The sequence below is a fragment of the Mus caroli genome, unplaced genomic scaffold (assembly GCF_978045245.1).
Source record: "Mus caroli unplaced genomic scaffold, Mus_caroli_1 scaffold_16, whole genome shotgun sequence".
Classification (NCBI taxonomy): Eukaryota; Metazoa; Chordata; class Mammalia; order Rodentia; family Muridae; genus Mus; species Mus caroli.
Window position 1 is genome coordinate 3,950,334 of NW_028227271.1, and position 27,157 is coordinate 3,977,490.

A 27,157-nucleotide genomic window follows, 5' to 3' on the forward strand; every position below is an offset into this window, starting at 1 on the left:
TACAGAGTGTCTGTCACATGGCCTTGCCCCGGTGACCACAGTGGGTACTTCAGCCTCCTTGTCCACAACACAGATTTTTCTTTTTTTTTTTTGGTTTCTCTGTATAGCTCTGGCTGTCCTGGAACCCACTTTGTAGACCAGGCTGGCCTCGAACTCAGAAATCCGCCTGCCTCTGCCTCCCGAGTGCTGGGATTAAAGGCGTGCGCCACCACGCCCGGCTCAGATTTTTCTTTACAGTGTATATTTATTGGAGGGGCATACATGCCATGATCCACATGAGGAGGTTAGAAGACAACTTGTGAGAGTCAGCTGTTTCCTTCTAAATGTGAGTTCTGGGACTAGAACTTAGGCCCCTCAGACTTGGTGGCAAGCCCATTTACCCACTAAGCCATCTCCTTGACCCCACAGAGCAGGATTGACAGTTGAAATCTGGTGTGTCAACTCTCATCTTTGGCAGCACCTGGTGATTGACACAGACTGATGCCTGGTCTGGGCTCAGAGAAAGAGGGATGCAGAATACTCGCCCTAATGGCCCCTCTACTTTACACCCTCCTCCCAAGACTTGGAGGTGACTGCAGAGGGGGTGGGGTGGTGGCAAGCTTAAGAATCAGAGCTAGTGGATGACTCCATGGGAAACATTCTCTGAGCACAGCAGGGCAGTTGCCATACGAACTCACAGCAGTCAGGACAGCATGACAAGTGCTGCTCCCCACTCAAGCCAGACAACATCCCAGCATGCACAGGCAAGGTGGCCATTAAGTCCCAGCCCCCAAGCTGAGAGCTACTGGCAGCTGATGGCACTGTGAAAAAGAGCCCATCTCCTGAGAGGTGTGCCCTAAGCTACCCCAGAGCAGCCACATTCCAGAGAAGGCCCAACACCAAGCACACATGGAGCCTGACAGTTTAAAATTGAAACAAAGACACAAGGAAGTGTGGGTGGAGTAAGTCTGGGAAGTCAGGAAAGACGCTGAGTCATCAAAATGCACTGCACAGCGTGACAAAGTTAATCCTATAATAAAACCAAATCACTAATAAAGATGAGGAAAATAAAACATAAAATTAACAAAAAAGCTCAAATCTCTGGGTGTTACTGGAACTAAACAAATCAGAAAAGAAAAATAATTTAAAGAATTTAAAGCTGTACAGACTCAGGGTGAAGGCTCTGCTGTCAGTCAAGCCCCATGCTCCCTGCCAACCCCAAGCCTTTCGTTCAGTTATTTGGGTTTTGTTTGTTTGTTTGTTTGTTTTGAGACAGGGTTTCTCTGTGTAGCCCTGGCTGTCCTGGAACTCACTCTGTAGACCAGACTGGCTTTGAACTCAGAGATCTGCCTGCCTCTGTCTCCCAAGTGCTGGGATTAAAGGCGTGCGCCACCACTGCCTGGCGGTTATTTGGTTTTTTAGATCTTTATTTTCCGTCTGTTGGACTCACTCTTCCAGCACAGCTACTTCCCCTCGTTCTGCATGTTCAGTGTCCTCATCCTTCTCCTGACTGAGGTCACAGTGTCGGTGACTGGCACGATGACTCCTCTAAGACTACATCTACGCCCTTGGCTGTGTCGCACTTTCCCCCTGGGTTCCACTTTCCCCCTTAACCCTAGGCTCCAAATCTCTGTTCATAAACGCCAACTCTGCCTCAAACACATAGATTTTACAGACGGCCCATTACAAGACATTCACAGGGTTAAAACCGGAAACTCTGCAGAACAAGCAAATCCCCGAGCACTCATTAACCCTGCACCTGATAGCAAAGGAAGCCAGGGTCCCGCTGCCTCAACTTACCTCAATGTATGCCGGTTCCGTGCCCGCAGGTGATATGTGCGGCTGCCAGTCTTTGGGCGGCTTCGAGAGGTACTTAGAATCTGTCACAACCCACTTGAGGCGAGGCCAACCTAAATCAAACCCAGAGTGAAAACCAGCCGCCTAAGCCACTGAAGGATCTCACACTGAACTCGTTATCTTAAATGCAAGAGAGGGCATTAAGACTCTCCCACCATCCATAAAATAATTACAAATTTTTATATTTTAGTGATAAGTCACCAGTCACAGCTTCTTTGAAGAGAGCATTCATTCCGTATGCTAAGCAGGCCTTGACATTCCTCAACACAGGGTGACTAATTTGTCAGTGGAAGCCCTCGGAGCCTGTGCCCTGCTGTCTGTCCTGCACAGAGGGTTTAGCTTTAATGTACAGACTCCCAGCTCCCCTTTCCAGACAGCAAACAAATGTAAGAATGTGACTATGGAATCAGACAGACTTGGTACAATTTACTGCTTTGCTATTTATTAGCTGGGATTTGAGGGCTCTTTTTCTCAATTTCCTACCTGACAAGTGGGGATAACCACGGTAGCCATCTCAAATGACAGAGGGGAAAACACACACGAAGCCTGTAGTTGTTACTGCAGTAAAATCCTGACGAAAGCTCAGTTTTGACTTTCAGTTGGTATCTGGTTATGACTATTACTCACCTTTAAACTGTACAATTTCTCCATTCTGGGTTTTTGGCAAGCCTTTCAGACAAATTTCGCTGGTGAGAGCTAAGGCAATCCCACAGCTCCCTAGCAAGAAGCCAATCTGCTGACCTCCGGCATCCTGTGGAGAAAACAAATAATGAGCACAGTCAGGGTGTGATCGTGAGCGACTGTGAGAACACCAGGCTCTGAACCCACACCCAAAGATGCTCCAGCACTACCCACTGTGCCAAATGGCACAGCTCAGGACAACAGGCTCCAAACAATTTCTACAATGTTTAAGTCCAACCAAACACTGCTTTAAGCTGACATTGTTCACCGTGCACCCTACTGGCCAATGTAACCATCTCTGATGCTCTCTCTAGGCAACTGAAAGGAATCGTGATATGGTTTCCTTCTCTTAGTCAGAGAGCAAGCCAAGTCAGGCCAGAACAACAGAAACAAAATGCAAATGGACATATTTCCAGACAATTACACCAAATCTGCATGTTCTTTTAAAGGAAATAGATTTTAGTCTTAAGCAGCAGCAAAAAGCAACCAAAGACAAACTCTGAAGTATTTATGTGCAATCCTGCAAAGTATTGTTAGGAAGCCAGGTTTAGTCAACCTAAGGAGAGCTGAGCTTCCCTGTAATACAGATGCTCTACCCCATCAGCTAAAACATCAGCAACGTCACCAATTCTTTCTTATTGTTTACAACAATGCTTTCATATAAAGCAACATTCTCAGGGTCTGGAGAGATGGCTCAGCAGTTAAGAGCACTGACTACTTTTCCAGAGGTCCTGAGTTCAAATCCCAGCAACCACATGGTGGCTCACAACCATCTGTAATGGGATCTGATGCCCTCTTCTGGTGTGTCTGAAGACAGATACAGTGTACGCATATACATTAAATAAGTAAATATTAAAATCAATTAATCAATCAACATTCTCCACCATATTGGTCTCTAACACCAATTCCCAGCAATAAACAGCATGCAACAGCCAGTGTGAAGAGCTCAGGAGAAGCCATTTACCCTAAGGTGGAACTGTGCTGTGACCTTCCTGTTGTGGCTGACATGGTCCAAGCACAACTCTCCTGGCAGAGCCAGTGAGCACCACCACACCATCCTCCCAAGCTGCCTGCTCTGGGTTATGTGACCCCCTTTTTTTTTTAAAGATTTATTTATTTATTATATGTAAGTACACTGTAGCTGTCTTCAGACACACCAGAAGAGGGCATCAGATCTCATTACGGATGGTTGTGAGCCACCATGTGGTTGCTGGGATTTGAACTCTGGACCTTCGGAAGAGCAGTCGGGTGCTCTTACCCACTGAGCCATCTCACCAGCCCTATGTGACCCCTTTAGAGGAATCCCTTGATAAAGTAAGTTCTGAAGGAATGGTACTCTATGAATGGTAACCACTGCACACTCAAGTATATGCCTCCCGCAAATTTTAAAACGAGAAACAATGTTATAAAAATTCTTCCATAGATGAAATACATTATCTGCATGACACTCACACATACATAATCTTTGATAACGTTCATAGGTTCGGAAAGTAAAGTTGAGTATATTATATAAAATAAGATGCATGCACCACCACCACCAGGCAATAATATTGCTTCTACTGTCACTTGAGTCAGCGCAGGACCTACTGTGTCGCAGGGAAGGACAGCTAACACAGCGCACTTACCTTTCTGGTCAGGGGTACTTCTATGGGTACTGGAATCACTTCTGCCAGGAGACATCCATAAAAGGCCACCATAAACATGACAGGGTCATTGTTGGGGTAAACCAGGGCAACCTAAAATTCACAGAGACATTTAACACACTGACTGACTAGCTCTATGTACGCAGAACACTGTGTGTGAACAGAAGAAATGGAACAATCTAATGATTATGTGCTCTGAAGGAAATTAAGTGACTGAGAAGGAGAAAGGTCTGGTAAGAGCAGCACGCACAATATCATCCCCATGATTACACTGCACATCCTGGGGACTGGGGATGTAGCTCAGAGAGCATCTGCCTCACATAAGGCTCTGTTTGCAATCCCCAATAACACCAAAAAGCCAAGCCAAACTGGATAAATAAAAACACAGCAATTCCTTATCATTATGGTGAAGTGTTTCATTGACTCTTACTTGTGGCTCAGTAATAAACAGCTCCCATATTTTATAACTTAGGAAGGGTAAGGCAGTTGACCTTAGTGCAGGGCTCATGCCTTCAATGTGGACATCAAGACAGAGAGCAGGTTAGAGCTGAGCATCAGCTGTCAGGGAGCACCTGCGAGGGAGGGAGCGTTCCCTACTCAGCCAGCACTCTGGGAGCACGGCACTGATCCTCCTCACTCCACATGCAGTGTCCTAGCAGGAAGGCCCTGGCAACACAAGAACAACTGCAGAAACACCTACTTGCTAACAAGAGATAAGAGAGGGAGACATCAGAAGCCCTCTGTGCTCAGGTCTGTGACTCCATCTGCTGAGTTGTGGGGTACCACAGCTACCCTACCAGGCTCAGGATACAAGCATCTCACAGTCACTGTGGCTTGCTACGGCTAGGACATTCGCAGACAAACAGGTGAAATCTAACCATATTGCTGGATTCTTTTATCTATTATCACACACACAGTATGATGTGTGTGTGAGTGCAGGGAGTGTGCCACAGTGCACGTGTGTCTAGAGGACAACTTTCACGTCTCCTCCGTGAGTTCCAGGGATCGAACTCAGCTGGTGAGGCCCAGACAGCAAGGCTTTCACCACTGAACCTTTCCTCCAACCCCTCATCACTGGGTTCTTGTTTCCTCTCCATCTGCAATGGATTTCTTTAAACCCACTCCAAAGTTGAGTCCAGTCTAAACATTTACACTGTCCTAGAGATCTAAAACTGACTGATCCCACAGAGGACTTCTATAGCCACTTCATTACTACTCACAAATGGCCATCCTGACACTGGGGTTGACAAAGCATCGCCTACATAGGTGCAGTGAGCCCTGGGAAACGCTCAGTGAGTTTCTATAAGTCAGTGCCACCCTTTATCTATTTCTGGCACAATGTAAAAGCGTCTCTAAAGGGCTAGCTGAGGATCCATAGATGGCTCAATAGAGAAAGGTGCTTGCTTCCAAGCCTGATGACCTGAGGTTAATTCCTGGGACTATGAGAAGAGAGACAGCTCCCACATGATTTTGTGACTTCTTCATGAACACCCATATATACACACATACACACATACACACACACACACACACAAATAAATAAATGTGAAAAATATTTTTTAAAGGTTAGCTTAAGAGATTCTGTGATCTTCAGCCCACTAAGAAGATAGCAAGGGCAGGTAAGATGGCTCAGAGTACAGAAGTGTTTGTCCTACAAGCCTGAGGGCCTGGGTCAGCTGCCAGAATGGAAACTAGGACCAATTCCTGAGAGTAGTCTGAGGAGTCCGTAAGTGCTCACCCCCACACAAACAAAAAGATCTATAAATAAGTTAATCATAAAACTGTTGTGTAGTAGCTGGTATTTCATCCTACAAATTAAAAATAAACAGTAATGTTGAATGGTAGACAGTAATCATATTCAGTATATTATAAACAGGAAAAAACCTTCAAAAATTAAAAAAATATAATGATACTTCCAATTAAGAACTAAATGAAACATTATCAATTTGGTTTTACAGTGTAATAAAAATTGCCTTTCCTTTCGATGTGAAATGGCTAGAAGCTGCTTTGAACAATTTCATGAGCCAGTTTTATAAAGACAAAGATTTGAGTCAACATCAAAGTATTCATTTTCGAAAAGATGTAATTTCCCCTTTTCTGACCTCAGTTTACCAATAAGCAGCTCTAGAATGAGTCCCACAGCATCTGAACACACGCAGAGTGCTTGGTCCTAAACTAGACTGTTGGGGCTCTGTCTTTATTGTGCAAGAATAAGAGCTAGGTTGGTACTAAATGAAGCTTGGTGGATAAACAGACTCGCTGCTCTTACAGAGGAGGGCCAGGGCTCACAGGGAAGCTTCCGGCCATTTGTCACTCTAGGTCATGGAATCTGGTGCCCTTTTCTGACAGACTTAGGCACCGATCATGCATGTGGTATAGATACCCATGCAGGCAACACACATAAAACAAATAAGTACGCATTTAAAATGTTATGTAAATCTTACCACTAAATATCGGAAGCCCAGAGTACAAATATACCAGAAATAAATAGACACCATCTTTCCAAACAAGACAAATCGAAAACAAATTACCCTGTCTCCAGGTTTTAACACAGGTTCATTTTTTGTTCCCAGTTTATTAAGCAGTGTGTAAGCCAACTTTAAACTTCTGCTCCACAACTTTCCTGGGAAAAGAAAACAACAGGCAGAAAAAAAATTATAGGCCTGCTTCAGTCAGAGAGCGTTAGGTTCAGGCGGCTGAAAGGCTCGCTGTCACGAGCCGCTGTGCTGAGTTAGCTCCACTCCCCCCAACCCAGCAAGTCCTCCCCAAGCAGCTTCGCAGCCATTTCAAAGTCACCCATGCCCTGAAACAAGCAACATCCCCCTGCCTGACATGATACTCCACGTTCTCTTTCTTTCTTCCTTCCTTCCCTTCCCTTTCCTTTTCTTTTTTGCTTACTTGCAGCAGGGTCTCACTATATAGCCCTGGCTGTCCTAAAACTTACTCTGTAGACTGGGCTAGCCTCAAACTCAGAGATCTTGTGTCTCGTGAGTACTGGAATTGAGGCCAAAGGTCACTGATATATGGCTCACTTCAATTAAATAACTGAGCCATTTGCAACTGAGAAATAACAAGAAATACACTACCCATGATACTCAGGAAATCTTAGTGCAGTGGGGAACTGAGACCCACCGTATGTGAGGGTGTAGACTGGTTTCCCCGTCACATCCAGCCCAGTCAGGCAGGGGCACTTGGCTTGGGTAGAGCCCCAGCGCTGCAGGGCAGATTCCAGTGCAGGTGGCCAGTTACAGATGACGCCCAGGGGCTCTCCTTTCACTGGGGTCATCTGGCGGCCTTCAGGCTTTGGCTGGTTGGGATCTGGCTGAGGTACTGTGGCAAACAAGCAAGAAGACAGAGTAAGTTCATGGGGCTCTAACATAACTCTAACCTCTGACACAACTTCTTCCTCAGTCTCTGGTTTCTTCTCACATTGAGACAGGACAACTAGGGCTCTCACAGATCAGAGCTTCCGGGGGAGGGTGGCTGCTACTCCCACTGCTGGGAGTGCCCAAATATAAAGGCTGCTTATCAGAGTCAGCTGAGCTCCATTGTGAGGGACAGAGAGGAACACTTACCTAACAATCTGAGGGAAGGTTCTATACTCATTTCTACACCGTAGATTTTTCTACAGTGAATATACATTATTCAAAGAATTCTTTAAGTCCTACATTTCTTTTGTTGGTTGTTGGTATTGTTTGTTTTGTTTTTGAGGCAGGATTTCATTATGTAGCTTGGTTTGCCTGGAATTCGCTATGTAGATCAGGATGGCCTTGAACTCACAGAGATCCACATGGTTCTCTCCCACCATGCTCAGCCTTAACTTGTACATCCTCACTGAAGGAAATTTAGACATAAATTAGACTAAAAAGTGGAGTATTTAATGTGTACCATATGTGCACAGACTGAGAACATGAACAAGCAGGTGTGGTAGCCAAGCTCAGTCTCAGAGTCAGGGAGGCAAGAGCAATCTCAGGTCCAAGGTCTGCCATGGACACGACAGGCAGGACTCTCATCTCAGCAGACACTGAGAAGCCAATCCTGCACACACAGCTACAGAGTGCACACAGACAACAGTAAGGAGTAACACTTCAGCTCAGTCACTTCTCTCCAGTTGGTGACACTTCTCTCTCCAGAACTTCCCATGTCCTGGTTTTGCTGTGTACATGCTCTGAGTGCATGTGGGCCAGCTGTCTCCGTGGTTAAGAGGACAACTGCTCTTCCAGATGACCCAGGTTCAAGTCAGAGCATCCACATGTCAGCTCGTCAGTCTGTAATTCCCGACTGACCAGGTCCAGAAGACCTGACACCCTATTCTAGCCTCTGTGGGCACAAGGCATGAAGCGATACACATACGTGCATGTAGGCAAAACACCCATATACATAAAATAAATCAGTATAGACAACTAAAAATAAGGAAAAAATTGTTCTTTGTAACTTACTACCATGGTGGATTCGCAGGGATTCACTTCCAATGTTTGACTCTTTTTAGAGTCAGCACACAAAGCAGTGGGTTCCTAACAGCACTTTCCTTGTCCGTATCATTGCACTTTGTTCTCATGCAGCTCTACCCGCCCCTGCTCCCCTCTGGCTAACAGTCCACACTCTGCTTTTCTGTCACATTTCTCTCTGGTCCCCACCTCTGTTAAGATTTCCTTCTCCTCTCTTTCAAGTGCCCCCTTTTCACGACCTGCACACGCACGCACGCACACGCGCGCGCGCGCGCACACACACGCGCGCGCGCGCGCACACACACACACACTTAAATCTAGATGACAATAAAAACCATGCACTCTTCATGTTTCTGCATCCTGCTTGTTCACAAAGCGAAATGATCTCTCCCTGGATCCATTTCTCTTGATCCATTCTAGTGACTTAATATTTGTCTCACTCCTTACTTTGTATGTAACATTAAGGTTTTTAAAGTGAGTCTAACTGTATAAGGAACACCCAGGAGTTCCTCTTTAATAAACTGTGCCGTCTCCGCAGTGCCTGTACTATGGCAGGCAGGAGTATTCCCATGAGGCTCCCAGGTACTCCGTCACGCTTCCACAGACACTGGCGATCCTTAAAGGACCGACAGTCAAAGAGGTCTATTTACAATGAGTAGAACTAGTCTCCGACACACCAAATCCATTACTATTCTGCTGTGATCACAGCGTACGCCTCAGAACAACAAAAGGACAGCTCTAAGCTCCAGTCCTCTCTGCCCATCTCCCCAACCCCTCTGCCTGAGACCTAACAGGTAAATGATTCTGGGGGGCATGGCACAGTGACATGAAGCCCTTTCAGACACAACAGTGCTGACTTCTGAAGCGTGCGCGCGTGCGTGTGTGCGTGCTTCTGGCCCTTTTACTACTACCTTCCACAATTTCTTCCGAGTCATCCACAAAGAACTCCTTTAAGGGGGGTCTTTTGGGGCGTTTCAGAGTGTTGAGAAGCTGCTGGATTTTCGTGGACACTCTGCTATTGACAGGAACACCTGTAAAGGAAAAGTGGTAAATGTGATTAAAATGTATTCAGCTTGATAAAGATATTTATTCCCTCAATTAAAGTAAACTCTTTCAGAAAAAACTACTGGGCTGGAGAGATGGCGCAGTGGTTAAGAACACCGACTGCTTTTCCAGAGGTCCTGAGTTCAATTCCCAGCAACCACATGGTGGCTCACAACCATCTGTAATGGGATCTGATGCCCTCTTCTGGTATGTCTGAATAGAGCAACAGTGTATTCATACGCATAAAATAAACAAATCTTTACAAATAAAGAAAATAACTATTAACTTTTTCTTATCAATGAAACATTTAAGGTACAGATGCCTGTGCACTGAAACTTCATGAGTTTTCTTTCCTGCTCTTCTTTCCCTCTCCTCACTTAAGACTTTACTTAATGGAGCCTGGTCTTTGGCCAGTATCATTCTATCCAAAAGGGACCCAATCTACACATGGCAAACAGAAGGCAGATGAGTGCTGTGCCGAGCATACAGTGGAAAGGCTCCCTAGGCTCCCCCTTCTCTTGTAGAGCTCCTTTCTTCCACAGTCAGCTCACAGCACCTTCTGTGAAAGCCAACCGTGAACAAGTACCAAGAGGGCTCCACGTAGTGGTGAGTGACCCAGCTGCAGTGAGGCTCTGTCGCTGTGACAACTAGGAACGGCTACAGTTAGAATTCGGAATTTCCCAGTTTAATGACTACTCCCTAGCATCTACCAATGGAGCTCCATACCATCAGCTGTATCCATAAGGCTGGACCTGTTGGATCCTTTGTGCATGCCTTTAACTATGCCAGAGGGGGGCAGGTCAATGTTTGCAGGGCGAAGTGAGGAAGAGGAGGAAGAGGTAGTTGCAGTGACGTCGGGAGGAGCAGAGACATTTTCTAGGAGAGGAAAAGACAAGAGTTAAAATCATACGGTACTGACAGTAAAGGGAGCCACTTCTACACCCGTTGCTTTTGAAGGAATGAAAAGCACTCGCTCTTTTAAAACAGGCTTTAAAAAAAAGATTTTATTTATCATTATAAGAATGTGTATAGTATATGTATGTAATGCATGTGTGTGATGTGTGTGCATGTATGTATGTGGACACATGTGTATGAGTATATACGTGTTTACAGAGTGCACGACTGGAGATCAGAATACAATGTTTGGGAGCTGGTGATTCCAAGGACAGGCTGGGGTCCTAGGGCGAGTGCCTTTACCTGCTGAGCCATCCCCTGGCCCTAAAACAGACTTTATAATCAAAGTCTAAGATAAACCAGATCATATCGGCTTTCCAAAACTATAATTTTCAGGATCTGAGTAACCTTAGTTATTACATCAAATCATCTAGCATGTTTCTCAAAAATGTTATTTTCTTATAGAATGCATAAGTAGAGATTCAATGTTGTAAAAGCCACCTAGAATGTTGACAGTGAGTAAATGGCCAGTTTGCCACCAGTTCTTCAGCCTGGGACACTTCCTCATGTTGTGTTTTACCTACCATGGCTCACAGTGGGTCAATGACCCAGGCTCTCAGATGATGGGAAATGAGGTGAAGTCAACTTCTAGTTCTGATAAAACAGCCCACAGTGAGGCTGAGATTAACACACATATGCTACTTCCTGGAAAAATTCTTTAGAGTTTTATTTTTTTGAGACAGGATCTCATCAGTTGGGTCAGCTGCTCCTCCTGCTGGTGTTACAGGTGTGGGTATCCTGCACACCCTGTCAGGGGTCAGTCATAACACGGAAGTAAGCTGCTGTCAGAGAGTGAGTGATGTAAAAGGAGAACTACTCAACAGGGCTACAGCATGAAAATTCTTCTTCTGAAGAAGAAGAAAATTAGGGCTGGTGAGATGGCTCAGTGGGTAAGAGCACCCGACTGCTCTTCCGAAGGTCCAGAGTTCAAATCCCAGCAACCACATGGTGGCTCACAACCATCCGTAACGAGATCTGGCGCCCTCTTCTGGAGTGTCTGAAGATAGCTACAGTGAACTTACATATAATAAATAAATAAATCTTTAAAAAAAAAAAAAAGAAAATTAGAGGAAGTAAACTGTACAATTTAAAATAATAAAACCACTAAAGGTAAGAGGAGGGAAAGATTGTAAGATTGCTTTGAGAGTAAGATTTCTGAGCTTCAAAGCCCTGTGATTATGAGTCTTATAAATTTAATACTTTATAATTTAATAACTTTTTAAAATCTGAAACACACTGGCATGAGTCCATTGTGGTTTAGCGTGGCTGAGAAGGCATCAGTGTTTTCTTTTTGTCTCTTGGACCTCAGAAGACTTTGAATTTGTGAGTCTTCTAGCTCAGCCTTGTGAGTGCTGGGATTACATGTGTGTGCCAGCACACCCAGCTCTGTGCTTTGTTTTGTCTGTTTCTCAAGAAGTGATCCTGCTATGTAGCCCAGGTTAGCCTCAATCCTGCCCCACCTTCCAAGTGCTGGATTGGCCCAATTAGAAATGCATATTGTCTTTGATCCAGCAAGTTCATCTGGGCAGTCTTTGTAAGAGGCTAAGTGAGCTAAGGCACAGACAAACAGTGCTATGCTTTAAAATCACAAAAAGAACAATATAATTATAAACATGTACCATGTTCATGATGTCTCCTGAGTGCTGGTGTCAAGGGTGTGTGCCACCATGCTCTTAAGAGACGATAGTCTCTTTAAGGAACAGGAATTACGTGGGTAATCACTAACATCCAAAAGTAGCAACACTGCACGTGGTGGTCTCTGTAACTCAGTTTTAAAAGTTAACAGAAGCACAAGGAGGATGTGGAATGGTTGTAACAAAACCCAGACAGGTGACAGAGGTGTCTGGACTTCCCTTTGCAAGGGAAAAGCTCTTTAACATATATTCTATGTAAATTCTCACATCTCAGAGGTTTGTTGTCTGTGATGGTGTGGTGGAAAACAGGGCTGTCTGCGTATGGCGGCCATGAGAGGTGTGATACAGGGTTGAGGGGGCTACCGTGGATGGCGGGTAGCTTTTATGTGGCAATTATACTAACAAGGTAGGTATCGTCCTTAAAAACTATAATGTTAAATTAAAATTTTCCAGCCTTTTCAGAAATCAAATTGAAATGTTATATAAATGTGATAAGGAAGGTTGCTGAGATGCCAACTAAAACAACGAAATGTGACTGGTTGTCAAGGAAACAGGTAAGACAACAGACACAGCACAAGGGCGGGGCGGGGCGCTGGATTTGAGGAAGGGAAGCAGAGACCTTGGGAAACAACACCAAAATTCACAATTGCATAAAGCAGAGGCAAGCCACAGCACTCCACACAGCAGCAGCAGCAGCAGCAGCAGCAGCAGCAGCAGCAGCAGCTCAGCATGCCGACTGACCCTCCACCTGCACACTGCTCATGCAGCAACGCCACAGCAGCAAGCGACATAAATCCAGTCTTTAGGCTAAAGACAAAAGGTCTTTCTGAAAATGGCTTGGTGTGGAATCTGCACCAGTTAGCTATGCATGCTGTATGAAATGCAGACAATATCCCTGGGAAATCTGAGCTGCTAAATGCTTTAGAAGCTCTGACATAGGGACTTTTTTTTTTTTTGGATAAACCCATACTCAGACTGGTGTTCTATTTCGCAGCTTCAGTATTGCTTACAGAAATAGATATGGCTTCAGGTGAGGGATGTTCTGTACAATCCTGGCGATGACGCCCATCACCCTGCAATGAATACACTGTGGCCTTTCCCTCTCTACCTCATTAACTGTTCTCTGTGATCAAACTTTCTAGGCCATCGAAAACTTAACACAATCATAAACTGTTTCCTGGATACTGGGTGCCAAGTGGAACATCAGGTGGGTTTCTTGGGTAGATCCAGCTCCTACCTATTCGAGTATTGGCAAATACATCAGCTAGGGACCCACTGGTTCCTTTGGCCTCTCCGTGGGACAGCGTGGAAGACGCGGATGAAGAAGTGGACGACCCCTGAATGGAGCGGTTGATCCAGGACTCAGCATTCTGCAAGCTCTGTTGCAAGGCAGCAGAGAGCGCAGCTTGGCGTCTCAGAGAGCCCTCATCCTCAGAGGCCGAAGACGTGTCTGTGTGGAATTAGAAAAAAACAAGGGTCGATCCTGCCTTGAGCACAGACTTCAGTTCTTGCTCATTGCCTGCACACCTGATGCTGACATCAGGGAACACTAGCATTCTGAAGTTAGGTTAGTGGTGACATCTCCGAAGTATTTTCCTGTTCTGAGATTACTTAATGTCTAAATTCCAGTTTGTCTACTTAACAGAGACTTGTGACGGGTGGCCAAGTGGGGTTTTGTGGGTATCTGTCTCTGCTTAAAAGGAAAGGATGGCGGCAGAAGACAGGCGCCATTTATTTCTGTGGAAAGCTCCAGTGAGAATTGCTGATAGGGAACTCAAGTGGGATGTGAAACTGCCTTAGCCCCCGAGGCACTGCCTGCTCTACTAGAAAAGCAGCTGGCCAAAGCTGGAAGGGGTGGTTTCCACACACGGGCAGTCAGTTAAAGAAGACTGACAATTCCCTGGTGCCTTTCAGCCTGACTGACTTCAGGAACCAGGCCTAAATGAGAACATCTTGCCTAGAAAAAGTCCAACCATATACAGGGAGGCCAAAGCTGGGGAGAAGCCAGAGTTATCATAGGCTGGGACTCTCTAAGGTGTAGGCTACCCACTACATCCCCAGTCCCAGGGCCTCACATGTCCTGTGTAAGCCAACTACCACATACCCAGATTTTGTTTGTCTGTTCGTTTTTGAATTTAAAAAAGTCATGCTCAGATTTGCAGAAACTTTTGCCTAATTCAGGTGAATGAGTGGGTCCAGGTCATGCAGTGCGTCAGAGCGCTGGAGAAGTAAATAAGAGAGCAGGAGAGTCGCTAACACACCATGGTGGGGATTTAAACCCCACCAAAACAAACTATGAAACCCCATTATGGTAATCCAGAATCTGTAAATCTACAAAACCAGAGCTCCAACGCTCACAGCCTTCGCTTCTTGTTCAGGACACCAGCAGCGCATTACCTCACAGCAAAGGAGACCCAAGTGCAAGCCTTGTGATGATTCCCAATGCACTATGTGCCGGAAACTAAGTCAGGTCCTAGGGACTCTTAGACGTATGACTGTCTATGAGATAGTATGTGCCATTAAAAAGCCACACAGTGTGGCACTGACAACATACCACCCGACACTAGAATACAACATTGCTTTTAGAAATTGACCAAGTGGAGAAGTCTATGGGAGGGGGACTGATCTCGGCCCAGGGTCTAAGTACGTCAGTGTAACCGGAACACATTATAAGGAGCTGTGAGATGGAGGAGGGGGAGGGAGGGAAGAAAACACAGATAGACAGGCAAACACAGAGACAGATGGAGACCCCAGAGATTTCACCGATAAAGCAAGGCTCCCTAAAGGAGAAGACACATAACATAACAGGGAATGGTCAAAGCTAAACACAAGAGAGCAGTATTTAAAGACAGCATTATAATTTCTAGAAAACACCCTTTTTAGCTCTATCCTGAAAGAAGTGGGGGCAGGGAAGAGTGAGACTTGTGACTCATCAAAAGAACAAAGTGTTTTGGGTGACATCTCAGATCCCACAGAGGCCTCTGGATTTACAAGCTGCCCTTACTGTTTAATTTGTGTAAGTCTAAAACCAAAATAAATCAATTTTTATAGATAGTAAAACCAGTATTTTCATTATTGGATTTATGGAAAACTAATTGCATTATGCTTTTGTATTTGATCAATTATATAATTAGGTATAGTGTTTCAGTTCAATTACCTGCTTTGTTTGCCAGTCCTCCTCTGGGTGTCTAATGGCTTACAGCTACGGAGTGGCACAGGCTAGGGGGACATGGCTTTGCTGTCTGCCTTTCATTTGAACCTTGAGGCCCAGCACTCTACTTGGACCTTGAGGTTGAAATGATTAATTGTGAGGACTGCTCATCCACTCAGCAACAGGACGGAGCTCTACACCAGTTGGGCGACGAGCAGCCTGGCGAGACACACACAGCCCTGCTTGCATAGGTTCATAGGTTCAGAGACGGGCAGGAGTCCATGCTCCTCTGCTCTGCAGCATGAGCAGGGATTGATTGGCTGAGAGGCAGGAGGGACGGCATCAGGTAGAGAGGAAGTTAGAGAGGATGCAGGGACAGAAAACAGAGCACATCTCAGGCAATTAATAAAACGAACAGGAGGGCTGGAGAGATGGCTCAGTGGTTAAGAGCACTGACTGTTCTTCCAAAGGTCCTGAGTTCAATTCCCAGCAACCACATGGTGGCTCACAACCATCTGTAATGGGATCTGACGCCCTCTTCTGGTGAGTCTAAGGAAAGCAATGGTGAATGCTTAAAGTAAATAAATCTTTAAACAAAACAAACCAACCAGGAACCAGCTGAAGCTCACGAGCAAAACAGAGAATGACAGTAACGAGGACAGACATCAGGGGCACAAGGTGCCAAGGGCTCACTTCACTGCGGGGCCAGCAGGCAGCCTGCAGCTACAATCAACATCAGTCCCTTCCCAAGCACTGGACTTCTGATAAAAAGGGGATTCTATCTTTCTGATCTGACACAGTATCTGATATTTTCCTTAATAACAATTTAAATAAGGCACTGGCGAGATGGCTCAGTGGTTAACAAGCACTTACTTCTGCAGAGGACCCAAGTTCAGATCCCACACCCATGGGTTTAGGCATGACCAACCATACTTGTCTGAGCCCACACTTTTTAAAAAATCAAAATGAGATCTTTTAAATAATTTCTTTTGTAGCTTAAAAAAAAAGCCATTGTCAACCAGGAATAATTGTAGAAATTTGTTTTCAAATTCAGGAATGGATTTGCAGTGGACACGCGTGCCAGGGTGCACCTCTGGGGTTGATTTGCAGGGGACATGCGTGCCGGGGGCGCCTCTGGGGTTGGAGGGCAGTGTGGGTGCTGGTTTTCTCCTGCCTCTCTGGGCCCTGGGCATCAGGCTGTCGGGCTTGGCAGAAAATGCCATTACCTCCTAAGCCATTGCACTGACCCAGCGTATTGTTATCTATTTCTGGATAGCTTGGCTTTGAACTCATGACAATCAGTCCTCCTGCCTCCCGAGTGCTGGGAATAAATACAGTAGGAGTTACTACTTTGCTCAGATGGTGGTTCTAGGGAATAAGCCTAAGCCTTAGCGCTAGGCAAGCACACACTGCTCTTGAGCTCCAGCCCCAGCCCCAGCCCCAGCCCCAGCCCCAGCCCCAGCCCCAACCCCAGCCCCGAGACCAATTCTAAAAGCATGGTTTGCCTGTTGTGGAGTGACGTGATTTATCAGGCACCACTTGATAGTGTTCATCAGAAGTCTACCATCTATTTGTAACCAATTAGGAGACATAGAAATGATTTGCTTATTGTTTTTAAGAGAAGAGAAGTCCCCAGTTTACTAACTTTTCCAGGCTGCTATGACTTTAGTCATGTGGACATTATATTAAAAATGTTTATTTTAGGGCTGGAGCAGGCAGGCCAGAGTGAGAAGAAAAAAAATGTTTATTTTAAAAAAGTGAACACTTGGGGCTGAAGAACTGGCTGAGCAGTTAAGGGCACTGGACGTTCTTCCAAAAGACCCAGGTTTGATTCCCAGTAACAACGTAAAAGAGGAAACAACCCAAATGCCCAAGCACAGACAAATGGATGGATAGACTCTAGTCGGACTCAGCCATGAGCCATCTATTGGGATGGATACAACATGGAAGAGTTTCAAAATACTTAGGGTGAATGAAAGTTAGCCCATCCCTCCTGCTCTACCTGTGTGTGTGTGGTGGTGGTGGTGGGGAGACAAAACTGCATGGCTCTATTGCATAAACACCTAGAGAAAACACAAGCCAACACACAGACAAGGAGAGCGAAGCAGTGGTTATCAGGGGTGAGAGGACCGTGAAGAACTCAGGAGACTGCAGAGATGGGCATTATCTTAACTGTGTTTCTATGTCACAACCTGGCAAAATACATACCTAAGTATGTGCTGTTAGGCTGCAGCTATAGCTACAGGCTTGGGTTGTATGAAGACAGCATCAACTGTCCCCTCCAAAGTTACTTATATTATGTCAATCTTAATTGAATAAAACTGTAAAAATCAAATTTGAAAAGGCTTTTCAAAATTTGAAAAAGACTTAACTTGAAACTTGATAAGACTTACAAGAATGAAAATGGCACCTGAAACAGACACCACCTGAAAGCAGAGACGTGCTGAGGAGCACTGAGTGGACAGGCCCTGGAGGACAGCGCCCACCAGAGCTGGAGCCATGACTCAGGAGTTAAAAACACTGGACACTCTTCCAGAAGACCCAGGTTCAGTTCCCAGCTCCCACATGGCAGCTCACAAGAGTCTGTAACTCCAGTTCTAGGAGATGGCACAGTGCATATATATACATATAGCCAAAGCCCTCAGGCATACAAAACTTAAAAAAAAAACTTTTAGAAAAGAAGAAAGGAACAATAGATCCCGCCTCTGGGCCCACACAACAGGTAACAAAATTAGGTCTAGACAACGGCTCAGGGGAGCAAGTAAGCCACAGTGTACCGACATGATGGATGAGCGTCCACTCTAACAATCACTACAAAGTAGTGCGACATCTCACTTGGGCATGGAGCAGGTGACTGCAAGCAAGCGCTTCACACAGAAGAGCCATTTCTCCTGCTACCAAATCTGTTGTGTGGTGCTAGGGACTGAAGGGAGGGTGGCTTCATGCTGAGCCTCATCCCCAGCCTAGGGATTCTCTTTCAAGTAACATTTAAGTGACAGAATGGCAGCTCTCAGGAGGTGATGGCTGGTTAGGCCTACCCCTCTGTGGTACTGTGCATATATAGGCAACTGTCAGGTGAGAAGGGTTCCCTGCCTGTGACACTTAGGGTTGGTAAGGACTGAGTCTAACCGTTACCCACTGACAATGAGCATCTGGCTATCTCCTGTCTGCAGAACCACTGCTCTCCCGATCTTGCAAACACTTACAGGAAACACAGTCTGGCATGGCAGTCTTAGTGAAAGTCCTTGGCACAGGGTAAGGCATGACAATCCCATAAAACATCTCTGAGGTAGATGAAAACTAGTAATGCCCAGTGTGCCCCAGGACATCATTCTTATGTAATTATGTTAATGTGAGATTAACACATTATGGAGAAAAGCTTTTCCTTGTCGTCCAGTCCATCACTGGCAAGTATGACCTTGTCAGAGCACACGTCCACATGCAGCTTCCCTCCACTTGGTGTCACCTGCCCTCTCTCACTGCAGCAAACGATAACCTCACAGGCTGCAGGGAAGCCCGGAAACAGAAATAAATAAGTTAGTCTGTGGGTCAGCACTGTATTTATTTCTGTATGAATGAGCAGTGGCGTTACACAAAGGACCTCTATAAAGAGAGCCGAGGTCATCGCCTCATGACATCAGCACATGAGACAACTGCAGCACAGTCACTCAGGCAGTAAAGGATGGGGAAGGCCACAGGCGCTAACACTAGGAGTCACTGCACACTTAGAAAACTTGAGTTTTCTAATCCACGGCAGTTTAGCATAGGCGTCAATAATCACATTTTAGGTTAACTGAGGTCGTATTTGAGAGTCATTTATGAAAAAAAGACAAATCATTTTCCATGCCAACTATTCTCATTGCTTCTAAACTGCATGACACCATAAATAAAGCCAAACGTCCTCCCCCTTAAAGCTTTTCCTCCTTAAACCCGTTTGATCAGGCAGCTCTCAATTTTCATCCGGTTAGTAATCCAGGAGACTGCACCTCCCACAGCGAGAGCCGAGTGACTTGTGCCCCAGAAGTGAGCTCCACACAACACAGCACACAGATCTGTGGGCTGACAGTCAATGTACAAAGATCGAAGAGGACTGTGTGTATACAGGAGGTTGTATGTGTGGGTGAGGTGTGCTTGCAGGTGTGTGCTTCTGGAGGCCAGAGGTTGACATAGGTTTGGTGACTGGCTGCCTGGCTGGCCAGTGAGCCCTAGGAGCCCACTTGCCTCCTCCCCACACAGTGCTAGGGTTACAGATGTGCACCACTGCACCCAGCCTAGGAAGGAGCTGGAGGTTCAAACTCCATTGAGCCACCCCAGCTGCCTGTGTTCTGACCATTGTATAACTGGCCAGATGCTGACTTTAAAAATATTCAATGATGAGCAATCCTATCATTCCTCCTCCTCCTCCTCCTCTTCTTCTTCCCTAGAATACAGCTTCTTAACTTTAGTCCTCAGGACTAGCAAAAGGACACAGCTAGATAAAACTATGTGATGCCCCTGAGTTAAGAGGTTGCAGGTCCTAGGACACATTAAGTAGCTTCAACTACAAAAGGAGCAGCCAAGCCACTTTTGCTTGCTTGTTTGTTCTGAGACAGGGTTTCTCTATGTGGCTCCGGCTATCCTGAAACTTACTCTGTAGAGCAGGCTGGCCTAGAACTCAGAGATTTGCCTTCCACTGCTCCTGAGTGCTGGGCATCACCACTGCCCCCAAAAGCAGCAAATTCCACTGCTAACAGAAGAAGCAAGCAGAACTTGAGGATATAGGTCTCAAACCTTCCCTCTCTGGAGCAAAGTACTTGTACCTGGGTACATGCAGAACAGTTGAATGAGAACGCCAAGATCTATCACACTGGGGGCTGTGTGAGAGCCTGGAGGGACCTCAACATCTCGGAGTTTGTTTTTTTTGTTTTGTTTTATTATTATTATTATTATTATTATTATTATTATTTGTTGTTGTTGTTGTTTTGGGGTTTTTTTTCCTCCGAGACAGGGTTTCTCTGTGTAGCCCTGGCTGTCCTGGAACTCACTCTGTAGACCAGGCTGGTCTTGAACTCAGAAATCTGCCTGCCTCTGCCTCCCGAGTGCTGGGATTAAAGGCGTGCGCCACCATGCCCAGCTCCTTAACATCTCTTGATGGGAGAGATTTTCTACTTGCATCACAGATGTCCTTAATAGCACATGGAGGTGTTTTGAATGCTATTCAGAAGTCCCTAGAACAGAAGGTAAGGGACAGGGAGCCTGATCACTCTGATCTGCTGAGTCAGGTCTCAGAAGAGAGGACTGTGTCTTTGTTATGAAATTATTAACACCTGGAATGTGATCAAGAGCATTATGGTACAAAATTCTTGAAGGTTCCACAAGAACAGAGCATGCATATTTAGAAATATAGAGGCTTGCAGTAGACTGCAAAGGACTATGGTTCCATTCAACAGTGAACAGCTGTGATTTGGTTCCAGAGCTGCTAAGTTCCCTGTGGCAGTGACTTTTATGAAAGGCCTGCCAAACAGGTTCCCATTCCTTGAGAGCCTTCTCAATTCTTTGGTGGGCTCTCTCTTCTAACCCAGAGCCATGAGAGCAGCCATTTACTCTGAAGCCACAGTGCCTTGTCAGAGGCTGGGAGAGGGCTGCATGTCACACTGCTCCCCGCCCTTTGCCATTTACTGAAACTGAACCTTCAGCTATTCTGCAGGGAATCTGCCAACATGGACGGCTACAAGACTGAGAGCCCTCTTTGTGCCCAGGACCCATCTTGTACAGTGCACAAATGGGGAAGGGAATCCATCCAAGACTCTGAATGAGTAGGCCTGAAGCATGCACCACTATGGACACAAAATGCCTCATTGTGTTAGTCTGCCAGAGGCGTCCTGGGTTCCATTTTGAGAAACACTTGAAGCCGCAGAGCTATTTCCCTTTCACACACAGACACCACAAATGTGTGGGGAAGGAAGCGCACACAGCTAACGAGCCCACAGCAGACTCAAGTGCCCTGAGAAGTTCGGCAAACCCAGAAGGGAACAGTGACATGAGCATGGACCCACAGCAAAGCCCAGCGTGGCAGCTGTGACCAGGGAACGGCCACAGGGCTCCCAGGGAAGCTTGCCAAAGCCATGGCAGGGGTTAAGAGCTGCGCCGCTCTTACTGTGGACCAAGGTTCAGTGCCCAGCCCTTGAAACACTTTGTGACTATGGTTCTATGGAACCTGTTACCCTCTTCTGGCCTCCAAGGGCACCAGGCATGTACACAGTATACACAGATACATACAAGCACAACACTCACACACATAAAATAAATAAGTTAAAAAATATTGTCTGGTATTTGAGCTAAAGAAAAAATAAGGGTTTTTTGTTGTTGTTGTTGTTGTTGTTTCTTCTTCTTCTTCTTCTCTAATAAATTTGGCAAAACATTCTGTTCTGCTATATTTTTTTCAAGACAGAGTTTCTCTGTATAGACCTGGGTGTCCTGGAACTCATTCTGCCTCTGCCTCCCAAGTGCCGGGATTAAAGGCGTGCGCCACCACTGCCCGGCTTGGTAAAACATTGTGAACAAGAAAGAAACTTTACATTGGGAGGAATAAATTCCAAGTCTGGTAAGTGGAGAGGGAAGGATATCTATTTCCCACTTACTTCTGGACCTCACATAGAAAAGAACACTTTAAAGATATAAGAATATATTAACAGATGTCTATTTTTTTAGATCTGTATCAAATTTGTATTATCATGCTCCTAAAATCTCTAACAGCACAAAGATTTCTGTCCCAAGTCCACCTACTCCTATGCTGGCTGTTGAGATAAAACATCAATTGAGGAGACTAATGGGTTAAATCTATGACTACCAATTGCATTTGGAGACACAAAACATCCAAAATTCCTCAAAAACGGGCCTGTGCCTGCGCTTGCTAGGTGAGTCAGGCTCAGGAGGAGGCAGTCTGTCTGTCCAGGTCTTAGAGGGCCTTGTTATTGCTGCTCACCAGCTCCCTTCAGAGTGCACTCCTTAGGTTTGTTTGAAGTGTGGGCAGTTCCAGGTCACCCCTCAGAAAGGAAAAGGAGTATTTCCAAATGCCCATGCAGTAACTCTCAAAGTGGAAGGTGATACACCTACCCGGAGGCGTGCAGGCATCCGCAGGAGACTGGACAAATGTGGACCGCCTCTTGGTGGGCATTGGCAAAGCCATTTTCTGTTCTTTGTGTTTTGCCAGAGCAGCTTGGACTGCTTCCGTGTGGATATCTGGAAAGTTAAGCACATGGACATTTGCACTCAGGCAGGGCTGTAACTTCTGAGGGGTGAACTCTTGGTGCTCAGATTGTTAAAAATGCCAAGTGGAGGCTTAGGTGGTTTTACTTATCTTTTGAGTCAGATCAATTAAGATAAACCAAAGATGGAAACAAAAGAAGTCAAGGGTAATTTCAGAGAATGATGAAGACTGATTGCACAACCAGGAGTGAAGGGCTGACGAGAGGGCGGAGCCCGGCAAGCATCTGTGCCCACAGGGAGCTCTGTCTCTACAGCACACTGGAGTTAATTCTAAGGAGATAATTAGATGTGTCCTAAAGCGAGGATGCTGAATTAGAGCACTTCCAATGACAGCAGCTTAGGGTATGCTGAGCAGTCAGAGAAAGAGCCTGGTTGAGACACTTCTATGCCACAGGAACAGAAGGGGTGACACTGGTCTAGAAAGTCACAAGGGCACACGTGACATGTCTGCCAGTCTGCACACAACTTACAGGAGCCATAGGAACCTTAAAATTAACATATTCCAAACAGAACTCTGGATTCTCCACACCAACTACAAAACAGGCTCTCACTCTGCAGAAGACGTCTTACAAGATGTCCGACTTGGACCTCCGACCTCCACTCCCTTGCACTCACAAGTACACACCCACTCACACCAATACAAGCACTTGCACACACAAGCACACACACATGCACTTCACACACAGAGACTAACAGGGAAAGAAGGATGCTCTCACAGATCCCACTGAGGTGGGTCAACCTCCAGGCGCTTCCCAGCTGACCATCTCTCCTTGCCCAGGAATGGCTTCTGCCACATCCTGCCAGTTATCTCTGCTCTGGAAGTGTGACCTCAGATGAGCAGCTGGTCCAATCAGATTCTTCTTTGGAGAAATTTAAACTCTGAATCAGAAAGTATAGGTCCTAGAGCAGATTTGAGTTAATGACAATGACCCAGAAAGGAGAGATTCTGAACTTCAAGTGAGATCCCTGGAGTTTTCTCCTCTTCTTTCTCAGCTATTTCCTTCTGTGTTCTACACCAGCTAAGCAGCCCGAATAGGCAGCTGTTTGTAAAACCAAGACAGCCCTAACACAAATAAAACCTCTTTTAACATAATATTTTTATTGATTCTTTGGGAATTTTGCACTATATAGCCCCAATCACTCTTCCTTCCCTCTCCTCCAAGGTCTGCTCTCCCCACTTTTGTGCCCCCCACACACACACACAAAGATTTTTTAAAAGCCCAATTTGAACTCCCAGTAGCTAGCCCCTTAAAGAAAAGTGAGTACTTCACTACCCCAACCCCCACCAGTCGCCATGTATAGTGGAGACCTAACTCAACATCCTTACCACAGTATTTAAAAGTTCTCTTTGGTGACTTCCTGTCTAGGTTGCTACTTTTCGAGGAGGGCAGGGGAGTCATAGGAGCCTTTTATGTTTCTCTCCTCGACTCTGAGCCTGCAGGCATAGAGATCAGTGCAGGACAAGTTTCCTTGCCCTTTATAGTCAACAGGAGCACGGTTCATGGATCCCACATGGGCTCCAGCCCATGTATGTGCCATGGACCTCAGCATGGGCTCTGGTGGCAGCGCAAATCATGGTCACCAACAGTCTGTGGCAGCAGGCTGACCCAAAACCATCAGCATGGCTTCAGGTGGCAGCACATACCACAGACGCGCACATGGCCTTTGGTAGAAACATAGGCCATGGACATCAGTCGCCCTGCAGCAGGACCTCAAGGCTCCGTGGGCCACAGACACGCACATGGCCTCAGGTGGCAGAGGGAGGTAGGTGAGCTTTTCTCCAGAGCACATGTAACGCTGCACTCCTTCATCCCCCACCCCTCCATCACTAATTCCTCTTGTCCCTTGCAGGGGCACAGGAAACTACAGCCCATCACTCAGTACAGCTTTGACCGCACAGCTCTCCATGCAAATACTCATGGCCACAGGCCACTGGTCTCTGATCTCTAAAGCACCATAACTACTAGACCATCGCTGAGACTTCAGGTCTTCATCGTTGGTGCCAATGATGTGCTCCCTATCTGGTTCTGCAGCACTGGCTCTTCCTAGCAGCCCAGCAGCTCACACATGGAGGAGGTATTGGGACTGACTGACTCTAAGAGCTGCATCTGGACCTGGATGGATGGCAGCTGAGTTGGTCAAGCCTCACCCCACCCACCACCCAGTCTGCACTGAGCAGGATCTTCCGGGCAGCCACCCCTGCACAGCCCAAATAAAAACGCTTATTGTGTAAACAGTTCTATAGCACAGCTTTAAAAGGCTCCGTAGTACTTTACTGAATTAACAGATTATAATTTAAGCAACCATTTAATATCAAATACTAGGTTGCTTTCATTTTTCTTACTACTGTACATAACAAGACTAGTTCAATATGTTCAGTTTAAGATTCATCTAATTATTCCCTCAGAATTAACTCCAAGGAAAGGAATAAAATTGATGAGTATGTACTTCTTATTAATAGGTTCATATCCTGCTGGAGATGAGGCACAGGGCTTTACACATGCTAGGCCCTCTACAACTACGTTACATTCTTAATTTTGTTTTACTGTATCGTAAAGGCATTCCTGTTTTCCTACCAGCAAAGTGCCTAAGCATGCTGGCTTCCCCATAGTCTTCATGCTCGTGTATGTATGTGAATGTTTGTGCACGTGCCTGTGCACACCAAGGGTCCACTTGGACGTTTATGGTTCTTTTCACTGTTTTTTTTTTTTTTTTTTTTTGGAAAGGGAAGCTCAGATTCTCTGGCTGTCCTGGGAGCTCCCAACTCTGGCTAGACTGGCTAGCCAGGAAGCCGCTGGGACCCTCTGATCTTAAGTCCTTATTCTTGCACAGCAAGTGCTTTATCAACTGAGACAGCTCCCCAGTACCTTGCTCTTTTGGCTTTTTTTTTTGCTGTTGATGTTGTTTGAGGCAGGAACCATATGTTGCCCAAACTGGTCTTGAACTCCCAATCTTCTTGCCTCAGTCTCTCAAGTGCTATGGTACCAATCAGCTTCAACTATGTCCAATCCTTGTTTAGCTTTTTTTTTGTCCCCAATTTAAACAATGGTGTATCTAATAGTTGCTTCAATTTCTATTTCTCATTAGAGTTACTGAACATCTTTAGAGAGAACCTACAAAAATCTATTGTAAGCTTTTAGACATTCTTACTTCATTTATTATCTGTTTAGGCTGTAAATAGATAAACCTATGGTGGTTTGACTGAGAGTGGCCCCCACAGGCTTTATGTTTGAATGCTTGGTCCCCAGTTGGTGGAACTGTTTGGGAAGGAATGAGAGGTGTGGCCTTTCGGGTAGGAGGTGTGTCCCTGGGAGTGGGCTTAAGTAACATCATTCCCAGGGAGTTCTCTGCTTCGTGGTTGTATCTCAAGATGTGAGCGCTCAGCTTCTGCTCCAGCACAAGGGCCATGGAGTCAGCCTCTGCCACACACACACACACACACACACACACACACACACACACACACACGTTGCCTTGGTCATGGCAGCATCACAGTTGTAGCTCAGTACCCATGGTGCCCAGGTGCTCATGTAGAAGTCACACCAGCTCATTCCTATTCCCAGGTGAGTCCCAACAAGCCTGCCCTGTTGTGTGAGTGTGATTACACCACAGGTTTATGGATCTTTTTGTCCTCAGTAAGAAGAATAAACTGTGGGGAGCTCCAAGGCCAAGCACCTGTCTGCAATGTGTGAAGCCCTATTCCAATCCTACTTCAATTCCTAGAATCACCAAGATAAAAAAGAAGTAATGATATATTATAAAAATCATTTAAATACATACAATACTAAGTAAGAACTTGGTAAGACACACCAGCTCAATAGTTGGATCTACTTTTGTCTCAAGTTCCTATGAATACTAATGTTCAGTCTCCTGCATGCTGGGATTACAGGCATGCACTAACTACCATGCCCGGTTTGGGATATTGCTTCTAAGACCATAGTACTAACTTACTTACGTTGGGTTCTAGAATGAAATAATTTTATGTGACACTTATATTTATCATACAATTTTAGTATTCCCTAAGTCTACTTGAATCAAGATTGCCATATCTTAGCCGGGCGTGGTGGCGCACGCCTTTAATCCCAGCACTCGGGAGGCAGAGGCAGGCGGATTTCTGAGTTCGAGGCCAGCCTGGTCTACAAAGCGAGTTCCAGGACAGCCAGAGCTATACAGAGAAACCCTGTCTCGAAAAAAACCAAAAAAAAAAAAAAAAAAAAAAAAAAAAGATTGCCATATCTTTTTTTTTTTTAAGATTTATTTATTATATGTAAGTACACTGAAGCTGTCTTCAGATACACCAGAAGAGGGCGTCAGATCTCATTATGGGTAATTGTAAGCCACCATGTGATTCCTGGGATTTGAACTCAGGACCTTCAGAAGAGCAGTCAGTGCTCTTAACCGCTGAGCCATCTCACCAGCCCCAAGATTGCCATATCTTATTGAAAATTTGACATTATCATATAAAATAGAGATATTACAGTATTTTCTACAAATGTCCTTATATTAAAAGAAATATGG

General features: G+C 45.6%; 1 protein-coding gene across 4 annotated transcripts in view; it reads right to left on the reverse strand.

Moving 5' to 3' along the window:
• Window positions 1-27,157, reverse strand: part of Dip2b (DIP2 acetate--CoA ligase B (putative)) — a 183,371-nt gene that overhangs the window by 56,916 nt on the left and 99,298 nt on the right. For 2 of the 4 annotated variants that reach the window (XM_029469542.2, XM_085831723.1), the window contains exons 4-12: window positions 22,487-22,612; window positions 13,478-13,690; window positions 10,379-10,528; window positions 9,517-9,639; window positions 7,293-7,490; window positions 6,692-6,783; window positions 4,143-4,253; window positions 2,464-2,587; window positions 1,780-1,889 (exon numbers count right to left, since the gene is read on the reverse strand). In XM_029469542.2, the coding sequence (XP_029325402.1) occupies window positions 1,780-1,889; window positions 2,464-2,587; window positions 4,143-4,253; window positions 6,692-6,783; window positions 7,293-7,490; window positions 9,517-9,639; window positions 10,379-10,528; window positions 13,478-13,690; window positions 22,487-22,612 (1,247 nt within the window). The remainder of the gene's footprint in view (window positions 1-1,779; window positions 1,890-2,463; window positions 2,588-4,142; window positions 4,254-6,691; window positions 6,784-7,292; window positions 7,491-9,516; window positions 9,640-10,378; window positions 10,529-13,477; window positions 13,691-22,486; window positions 22,613-27,157) is intronic. The other 2 variants (XM_029469543.2, XM_029469544.2) reach the window with 2 other exon arrangements.